Source organism: Melospiza georgiana, chromosome Z, assembly GCF_028018845.1.
Source record: "Melospiza georgiana isolate bMelGeo1 chromosome Z, bMelGeo1.pri, whole genome shotgun sequence".
Taxonomy (NCBI): Eukaryota; Metazoa; Chordata; class Aves; order Passeriformes; family Passerellidae; genus Melospiza; species Melospiza georgiana.
Window position 1 is genome coordinate 70,129,394 of NC_080465.1, and position 10,697 is coordinate 70,140,090.

Sequence of the window (10,697 nt, forward strand, 5' to 3'; positions counted from 1 at the left end):
TCTGGATTTAATTCCAGACCATGACATGATAAAGCAAAGTTTAGAAGTCAGACTGAAGTCCCTTTTGGTGTTGGGAAATAAAAGGCCCTGCAAGATTGTTCTGTGGAAAACTACCAATAACCCTGTAAGTGGTTCCTCTTTTTAGATTATTCCTTTGTGACCCCTCCCTAAAAACCCTAACTGTTGGAAGAGCTTAAATATAGCACTCACTGATTTGTCATTTCTCTACTTCCTGAAAACTACACAAACATAAACCCCCTAAATTTGATCTGGTTGTTAATGAAGCCAGGGAGCTGAAACGACTGAATAACTAATTTTTTTCTTTTGCCACAGATGCTTTCCAAGGTGCTTCTGCTTGTTATAAAAGGACAAGGTCAGAATGTTTATCCTAACCAAGACACAGAAAAGAGACACAAAAATAGCTACACCTTTTAATAAAATAGAACTCATTCTGTGCATTCCTGCCACACTACAGCCAGAATGATCAGGGACACAAAGGATTGAGTGCCCTCAGCAGCCCCCTTTCACAAAACCGCCACCTCCATTCCTGTCTCCCGGAGACACTTCGCCCATGGAACTACCTGAAACTTTCACCATGTATCACTAGCAGAAACACAAGCATTCAGGAGATTTACACTGAAAATCTACATTTTGACAGATGCTTCTGGTAGCCAGCATGTATCCAAATCATTCTGCAATTTATCCTCGAGTATCTGCATTACTCTAACCTCTGTGCAGAAGTTTTCTGACACAGGGATTTTTACATTAGGAAAAGGGAATGGAAGGCTCAAGAAAAGAAGCAGTTTTTACAATCTCTGGTCAATCAAAGGAAGCAAATAAAACTTTATATGTGTACTTCTTTATTATGAGAAGACAGACACTGACACAACTTTGTTGTTTATATAAGCCCAGACTATATTTAAAGAATAAATGGAGGAAAGAAAGTATAAAGTTATTAAAACTGCTGGAAGAAAGAATTCTCTTTTAGCAAATCATCCAAAAACTCTACTGGGATATTTTTAACCTACTCCATTTTCAAGGGTACTAAAAGTCAGAGCAAAATGAAAACCATATGCTCTCCATCTAGAGAAAGCATCTTCAGATAAGCTTGGAGAAGAAATCAAGTTTAACTGCTCAAAAACATGGTTGTAGAACTAGAACTGTGGTCTCTTCAAGTGTTTTGGAGAAAGAAATATATGCAACACACCTTCTGTAAAGTCTCACTGTTAATACATAATTACCAGGAAATGATTAAGACATAAATTTATGTGAAAGCAGAACTGACACCCTTAGTGTCTCTGCAAGGTAAGTGCAAAATATTTCAAATGCAGAAACAAAATTTCCTTTTTGGCTATGGTAACAACACGGTCCATCAGTTTCATACAGCCATACGGAAACCCAGTACCTATGACAATTACTGTCTGAAATTGAATAAACAAGGTGGAAAGCTTGGAGGTAAATTTCACTGAATGATGACAAAGCATCAATTTTAGGTTTTACCAGAAAAAAGAAATATTTTTATTAGCTTCACTGCCAACAAGTGACTAGGCAAGGAGCCAGAACAACCAAAACAACACAGTGATTCATAAACTTAACCGTGAAAGTGGAGTATCACTTTATTTTGGGAAAATAGAACAAAACACACTTCATTTTCCCACATTTTTCAGACTTATACCCTCAAAACAAGATAAACACTGTTAAAATCCAACTTATGCTTAAGAACTGACTGTAATGTTATCTGTATCCAGTATTCTGATCAACCTTACTGGTACATTCACCATCCATTTACCTGAAGCACCGTGTACCAAACTTCTTAGGGGATCTCATTTCACATACTGATCTAGAACTCTGGGCCTTGTTGTTGTCTATTGTTTTTTCTGTCTGCACTGCTCAGGCAACAGAGAAAGAAAGGATCTGGGGAAAGGAAAGGACCCTGCTAGTCTCTCAATTAAATTCAATGGCACAAAGTAAGAGCCCAGGGAAAGAAAATAAATATACCTGAAAGAAAAGCCAGCCAGCTGGCAGAAACCCCTTTTTTCTTCAGGATACACCATTAAAAGAAAATTCTGCATATCTTCTGAATTTCCCTATCCTCTTTCTGCTTTTTTTTTCCTAGCAAAATCTAATTGCGTCATTATTATGCCTATTGCATTGATGATGAGCCTGCATCTCTTCTCTGCATCTGTTTCTTTTTGTCCAAATGAAAATATCATCTCTTTTCTTGCCATAAAGAATACTTCCACCTGCCACACTTACTTAGCTTGATAAAAGAACTGCTAAGGTCTTATTAGTTTCTGTTTTTTCTCCATCTGTACAAGTGTCCCTCCACTAACTCTCTTCAGGCAGACAACATATCACTTCATACCCCACCCTATTTTTTTTCCTCAAAATCTGGCATATGACAGTCTAAATCATCAGTTGGAGCTTATACACAGTATTAAAAAATAGAAGAAACATATCCAAAATGTTGATGATCACAAATTTACAATGTAGGTATTAAAGAACTTTGCAGCGTAGTTTTAACATGTGGAAGTATTTTGCAGTATTTACAGTTACAATATTATCTCCTAGCAAAATTAGATGATCAAGGCATCTTAAGACTTGTTTTAACTTGCAAGCAAACTCAAGACTATGTGAATAGTTATGATTAACAACAGACACTAATTTTACTCCTGAAAAATTACATGTGAAAACAAGTGACCAAGTTACTGTAATGAAGGAACTGTTTGGACTTGCCTGCATTACAAAGTTTTGCCATTCTAGGAGGCCTAGTAATACGTCTCAAAACTGAGACTTGGGTGAGTGGTGAATTTCAAGGCTGAAGAGACAAAATGTCTGAAAGAGATATATTACCCCTTCAGTATGATAATAAATATATTTTTAAAACCCCAAACATATCTCTTCTTTCTTCACCAACTTAAAAAAAGGCAATAAAATTTCCATAAAGCAGTCTAAAGCCTGGTAAGGTCTGCCTTCTTAGTGGTGGTCACAGAAAGGTGAAAAGGTGAAAATTAAGAATTTTCTTTTTCTTATGGAGACATACCCAAATGCTATTGCTAGCAGCAAGTACACAGTAAGTATTTTTTACCTTAAAATATGCAGCCTTTTGAAAAGTTATCATTATATTCAAGTTTTCCCCCTTCAAATATGCATATTTTCTTTTTGTATTTGTATTGGATAAGTATGCAAAGCATAAAAAATAAAAATCTGGTCCTGGAATCTTGTGGCACAATCAGAAAAGAGCCAACAGAAATGCTAAAGTTTTCAGAGATGAGACAAAAAAAGGAAAGAAATAAAAAAACCATAGGAGTTGTCAAAGAGGAAATAAATTATTTGAAGATCACAGATCATAGGAGAAAGAGGAGGAGAAAATAAATAAATACACTTTGGCTTCACATCATTGTAAGTTGTTGATTCAACAGGTAATTTTGCATAACAGGGTTACAAAAGGTAATAATGAAAGTTGCTCCATTATCCTACCAAAGAGAATAATTTGATTAAATGTGTGACATGTTGCTTGATCAGAGATTTACAAATCAGCAAGTTGAAAGCTTCAATTGTTGTAGATTGCTTTCAAATAAAATCAAACATTCAGAAATTTACCTTGCTGTGAGTATGTAGTGTGGCACGTCCTCAGGGAGAGCAGTACTGCCAGAATCATGAAGTGATTCATCATCTGTCTACCTTTTCCTGCATAAGACTTAACAGCAAAGAAAACGTTTTTATTTATTTGTTTCTTTCAGGAGAAATGCAACATGCCAAACAATAGTCCAGATAATATTACTATATTTAAGAATGAATAAATAAAAACCCAATCACACAGACTCCAGGAAGCTTAAGAGAAATTCAGGAAGAATGCACAAAGAAAGATAAGGAATGAAAAAAGTAACCCTCTTGTTTTTCAGACCTAGTTACAGAAAAGTAGCATTATACTCAAAAAGTTCAATTGAGTCTAAACAAATAAATCACACAATATCTTTAAAGTTTTTTATCCACTTATTTCAAATAAATATTGAAGTAGAAGTTTGTCCTAATGTATTTTGGCTTTCTTCCTGCACAAGAAGATATCCATCCTAACAAGGGGAAAAGAGTATTAAAGGTGAAAAATACCTTGTGATTTCTGCCCCACCAACAGCCTGACTGATGAATCCAGCAGACTCCTCTGTCAGCACCCAGGACACTATATATGGAGGGCTTTAGTTAGGCTGGAGCTGAAACACACACATCAAGTCTTAGCAAGTTCCATTCCCAGATGGATTGTCATCTCATGAAACACACAGCTCTATTTTGCATTCCATTTACAGCTTTGACACTCATGCTGTGCCAGGATGAAACTCTTGGACTTGCACAGCCCAGTTCTGAAGGACTGATTGTATGTTAGATTTCAGAAGACATGAGTCACTTGCAAACTCCTCCATGCTGAAGGGAAAGCTAAACATCAGGCTGCAGAATGGTTAAAGCTCTCAGGCACAGAGGGTACAAGGCGTACAAATAACAGGAACAGGACAATGGATACAGCTATCTTTAACGTAAAGCTTGTACATTTTACATTTCTGAAGCTGTGCAGAATACTGATAGTCTTCTATCACTACTTCCATAACAGACACTGCAACTGCTTAGCAGGAGATAACCAAAATGACCTGTCCCCACTAAAGCTAAGAACAGAACATTTAAAGATTTCAGAAAGGCCAGGAATTCACTATGGAATTTATTTCTAGCAGAAAACTTCTGATTTAATGCCTCAGAGCTGCAGAGTCTTAAGTCTAATAAGTTTAATTAATTTACATGGTTTTGAGAAGCTCTGAATTCCTCCAAAGGATAAAAAGAAAGACTTCAGATTTTTTTTTTAAAATATGTTTCTAATGGTCACACGAATGCTGTAGAACAGCCCTGCATGCAGCATTGCAACCCAGGGCTCAATGCACACAACAAGCACCCTTGCTGCAGTGTGCCCAAACTTCTCCTTGTGAGGTCAAATGCTTCACATGCAGGCCCCCATATTTACCAGCTGTGTGTTGTCTTGCCTAATGCATAAGTTTCTGCAGTCTTTCCTGCCGCTAAACAAATATCCTCAAAAGTATTTATGTAACACTAAGATCACCATGTATGAAGAATTTAAATATTTTTGAGAAGTAAAGCTAAATTCACATGCAACTATTAGATTATTCCAAAACCCGATTTAGGGAAATTTTTTTTTTTTTTTAGATTTTCCACGGTTGTTTAGCACCTAAAAGTGAGAATAATTGGTTCTGTACTGCCTGGAATAATACAGGAGAATGTAGAGAAAAGAGTGGTAAGTAAATGACACAAAAAAACTTTTCCAAGGCAGATCATGTTAAAACTTCTGGGAACTCCTTCAGCAGATTGCTGTTTTTCAAGCTGTATGAAATTATATTAAGATACAAAGCCAAATCTTACAAACCTCTTTCCCCTCTCTCTCTCCCCAGGAAAAACGTGAAACTAAATCTGTTTCCAAAGTCAAAGGATGCACCTCTCTGCAGCATATCTCCTGGCTTAATTATATCAGCATGACGAAAATCTGGCCCTGCAAGACTCCTAATTTTGTAAATATCTTTGGGGTTGGACACACAAACTTTGCACCATTGGTTAAGAATCATTTAAATCCAACATTAAAAACAGTGGGAAGGTACTGTGGAATATTTACATATTAGAATACTTGTTTAAGTTACTTCCTATTTGGAAAATATATCCAAACTTTTTAATGCTCTTAAGAACGATTCTCAACTATTGAGATGAAACTGAGCCTAGTTTAACTAACACCTAATCATTTACACCAATTCATTTACACCACCAGTTCACTAGTGGCACAGCCTAGATGAAAAGCCTTGTGCTGCTATAGTGTAATATAATAAGTGATTACCAAAATACAGTCATATTGTCACTATTTGGATAGTGACAATGGTTGTCACTATTTGATATATTAAACTGAAATTCGGTATATTAAACTAGTAATCTAGTAAATCTAATAAATAAATCTAATCTAATAAATAAATTGTGGTAATATGTGCAATTGTAGGTAACAAACCGGTTTTCATGAGAAAAGTCCTAGAATTCTCTAACAAAAGAGAACATGAACTAATTTTAAATAAATGAAACACTAGCTGAGAAGAAAGAAATAGGGTCCTTAATATAAGAGCAGTATTTTTAGTTAAATCCTCTTTATTCAGAAATATCTGCCTGTGACTAACAAATTAATCACACATAATAATTACCACCAACAAATGTCAAGCACTTATACTGTATTATCAATAATTAAGTACTTTTATAAAATCATCATTTATAAGTCTGTCTTGGCTACAGTTCTACAAAATACATTACCAATTTAATAAAAAAAAAAGTAACAACAGCAAAATTATGGTAATAGATTAACAACATCCTTGCCAAAAGTGCAAATAGAACAACAAAGGGAATGAAGACAGGTAGCCAGAAAAGGCGAGATGATGAGTAGCAAGTTGAAGTCAGTTTGGCACCAAATGATCTGCCAGGACTACAGAAGCTAACTGAGTAACAAATCTTTCATCTTTAGTATACATTCTTTCCATTCTTATAAAAACTCAGAATCTCTGGGGGAAATAAAGCAGACTTGGTTTTGTCAGGCTGCAGGCTAAAACACTAGTTGGTGGGTTTTTTTTGGGGGGGGGAGGTTTTTTTTTTTTTTTTTATCATAACTTCATAGTCTAATTATAATTTTCCTGTTGGAAAAATGTAACCTGGGATGTGACAAAACTGATACAGAGGGATTTGGGACTCCCCTGCCTATCCTGAAGTTAATCAGCACTGACAGATACTTAAATAGAACAGAATTATTTTGGAGAGCTGACAACAATTGAAATAATATTCAGCAGCAACAGGAATTGTTCAGATTAAACACAATTAAAGAGGAGTCACTCAAGAAGGGGAGGCAGCACAGGAGTAAATTACCTTTGAGAAAATTAAATTTCCTTAAGTAGGTGGTCTGTGAATATTTTAAATAAATATCTCCAGGTAGATGATTTCTCCTTCAGAGCTAAAGGCTGATTACACGATCCCCAAAGTCCTGTCCAAGCCAAAGTTTTTGTGATGCCATGCATGAAATTAAAAAGAAATTCTCATTATTTACTAGTAAACCCACCAAAGATTATCATTTCATCAAATACCACTTCAAAGTCACTGAAGCACCAAAATTCAATTGACTAGGAGTTGGAGCTATACAGTGCACATGCTGCAGGACCTGGAACCTGTGTGTGTCAGGAAAAGAAGCCCCTGCTATGAACATCTAGTCAAAACTGACTGCAGAGTAAATCTGTTTTGTAGCAATCTTGCAAGGCACATATTTCAAATCATACTTCATACAACTTTGTTTTCTCAGTGCCCTTTGCTTTGCTTATTTAAAACAGCTGCCAGGCACAAGCCAAATCCTTAAATGAATCTGAGAATGTACATAGGCTGAGAAAAAAAAAATGTTTTCAGCTGCAAAACACTTAATCTATTTAATGGAAAGTACCTAAATATTAGATATGGATACCAACTCATGAACTGAACCATGGACTGAACAAGTTTTTCTAAAGCAGACATGGAAGAAGATGGTCAGCAAGGCAAATCAAGTAATAATACATAACACTGTTCATCCTATGTTGTTATTCCATCTACTTCATAAAGTAACTGAGGATCAGAATCATAGTCCAAGTTTCTACCCCACAACACAACATTGATAACATAAAGTGACATTTTAGGGCCAAAATCTAATAAACTCATTCTACAGCCTACAGAGGACACCCCTAGAAAGTAAGCAGAGCACAGGCAGGCTAACTAATCCTAAACATTAAGCTAAATAGATGGAATGAAAACTGAAACAAAAATCACAGTTTATATAGAAAATTGAAAATTTGATTGTCAACAATCCTGAATGCTAATAAGAAAATGAGCATCTGAGATACCACATTCTAAAGTGGATGAATCTTTCCTTCAGTCCTTGTACTTGCTTTTTTCTCCCAAGTAATTTTAAAGGTGGTTTCAATTACACTTAGTACACAAAATACATCTGTGTATTAGACACTGAAAGCTCCTAATAAGCCTTTGTAATTTAATGGCTGAGCAACAAATTTAAAAGGCTACATAAGAAAGAAAGTAATTTCTATAATTAAGGTCTGATACACATGTAATGATTTGACCACTGAGGGGTAGTTTTAGCTCCAGTGTTTAGATAAACAGAAAGCTCTGTGATGCATGCTGCGGGTTTGCTGAAAATCTCTGCCAAAATAGAAAAATATGCATTGCATGGTCCCACAAAGACAAGAATCCAAACAAAAAATCAGTTGAGAAAGAGGGGAAATGGGATCTAAAACTATAAAGCAATTTATGAACTTGGTAAGACTACTCCTGCCCCATCAGAAATGTCAGCAATTGTAGAGAATTGTAGAGAAGTTAATTATCAAGCATTATCTACTTGTAACTCTGCTAGGATCTATATTGTGCGGGAGTTTGATCCACACATGCAAAATTTAGATAAAAGCAGAGGCAAAAAGGTTCTGCAAAAAATAGTCAAACTCCAAAAACTTCAGGAACCACACTAGAATTTATGTTTTCTAATTTATATAAAGGGCCTTGAGATCAAGGAATGGATTTTAGCTGCTTAAAATAAAGGAGCAATAAGTTTTCTCTGTATCATGCCAGATTTAAAGGTCTGGGCTCACATTTCTGAACAAGTCAACACTTTCTTGAAACAGATGCTACAGGGGATGTTGAAACCAAACCCGAATCACCTCTGGTAGGTGCAGCATCCTCATCCCACGCGGTATTTTACCCACTACCCACCTAGGTAATTTTTGCGCAAGTGAAATCAGCAGCTTTTATGCTGTAGCTAAGCAGTGGCATCCTGAAAGCAGAGGAGACTACACGGTCATGAGGCGCCTTAAATTCATGGGTATGCGACCATGCTGGCGGGTTCCCGGAGGTCCGAGATGCCGTACGAGATGCTGCTCCAGCCCTGTACCTGCAAAATATGGGAGAAGGGGCGGGCAACGGGGGGAGAGGGCATCAGAAGTGCTAAAATTCAAAGCAAAAACTCCACAGCCCACTTCAAAACAAGTGCCAGAGTGGAGAGGCGGGTGTTCCTCAGCGGGGCAGACAGAGCTCCCCTCAGCGAGGGCGGCCGGGACGCCCGCGGACGGGGAAGGAAAGGAGAGGGGAGTCACTGAAGGGACGGGGATCTGAAGGACGGGGGGTCACTGAAGGGACGGGGAGCTGCCGTGACCGGGAGACACTGGCATCACTCACCTGCAGCCGCCGGGAGCGCCCTCACGGCCCCGTCAGCGGGGTCCCCGCAGGTCCGAACCCGCCGGCCCCCACGGTCAATGCCGGGAAGCGGCTCGGCCGCCCCTCCCCGGGCAGGGCAGCGACTCCTCCCACCTCGAGGAGCCGGGTGAGCCGCTTCTCGGAACTTTCTCCCCCGCTCCGGGAAGCGCGGCCCGTTCCCTTGGCTGCGCTCCCAGACACAGAACGCAGGCCGCCCCCTCCTCGAGGCGCCTCAGGGCCGCAGGGTCCGGGGGAGCCGAGAGGGACAGGGGGGCAGGGGTACCCCGAGAGGACCGAGAGGGACAGAGAATGGACACGTTCCGATCTGCCCGGTCCCCAGCGGGCAGGAGTGATGTCCCCAAGCCGCCTTCTCCTCTGGTGCCCTGGCCCCAGGGTCCCTGTGTCTCCGGGAGCGGGGACGGGCGCTCTGGCCGCCGGGGCGGACGGAGTGAGGAGGTGCCGGGTGCCCGCAGCGGGGCTCGGACCAGGCCGTAACCAGCCTGGTGCCGTGCCACAGTACCGCTGTCTGAGGAAATCCCTCACAGAAACCTCGTCAGCTAAGGCTATGGCTCACAAAGCAAACTATTCACTCCCAAAAAAATCACATAAAACACGAAAGGAAACCAGGAGTTGACCATGCTTCTGTTGTGGGCCCCCTTAAGACTGGCCTCATTCAGAGAGGTACAGTATGCCAAAAGCTGCCTGGCTACATCTTCTGATGTAGCCATGAGAAAGTTTTGTTTAGGGTTGTTGCTCATCCCTTCCAGGACATTCATGGTGAAAGTTTTTTTCAGTTTGTAGCACTTCTTCATAAAAGACGTCTTCTGTCTCTTCTTGAAGCTTGGTTGCTTTTCATCAGGGGGATGACAACTGCAAAATTTTCAGCCTTATAGGCTATCTTATACATCATGATAACCTACACTTTTCTTGTGGTCCACTTCAGCACCTTGATCCTTCTCTTCTGAACTGCTATCTAGCCATTTGTTCCCTGCCTCATTGTATTTCAGGGATGTCTCATACTTTCCTCTGCCAAGTAACATCCTGTTCCTTAGTCAGGAGTTCCATTTTCTTACGACGCTTTTGCTTTTTAGTCAGGCAAATAATTTGCAGTCAAAGGATAGTTTTATTCTTTAGAACTATTCTGAATAGTTGCATCTATTTCTTCCACGCAGTTCATGTGTATGTTTTGTGAGTCATATAAACTGAACTTTTCACAGAGGGTCACTCATTTTTCATTCCCTGCCTGTGGTCTGGAGACACCACAGCTGGACATTTGCTGTTGTTTCATAATTCAGACCAGACATAAAAGGTCGTCTAATTGCTATGTTTTACTGAAAATGCAAATCACAGATGTCTATGGTTAGATGCCAAAATTTTAGCTTTTCTTTTTTCTTATGTTTGTT

At 39.0% G+C, this 10,697-nt stretch overlaps 1 protein-coding gene across 1 annotated transcript in view; it reads right to left on the bottom strand.

Annotated features, from left to right (window-relative positions):
• Nucleotides 1–8,954, bottom strand: part of OSMR (oncostatin M receptor) — a 28,210-nt gene extending 19,256 nt beyond the window's left edge. The window contains exons 1-4 of the mRNA XM_058044030.1: nucleotides 8,815–8,954; nucleotides 6,943–7,057; nucleotides 4,111–4,211; nucleotides 3,604–3,700 (exon numbers count right to left, since the gene is read on the bottom strand). Of these exons, the coding sequence (XP_057900013.1) occupies nucleotides 3,604–3,676 (73 nt within the window). The 5' untranslated portion in view covers nucleotides 3,677–3,700; nucleotides 4,111–4,211; nucleotides 6,943–7,057; nucleotides 8,815–8,954. The remainder of the gene's footprint in view (nucleotides 1–3,603; nucleotides 3,701–4,110; nucleotides 4,212–6,942; nucleotides 7,058–8,814) is intronic.
• Between the last annotated feature and the right edge of the window lie 1,743 nt (nucleotides 8,955–10,697).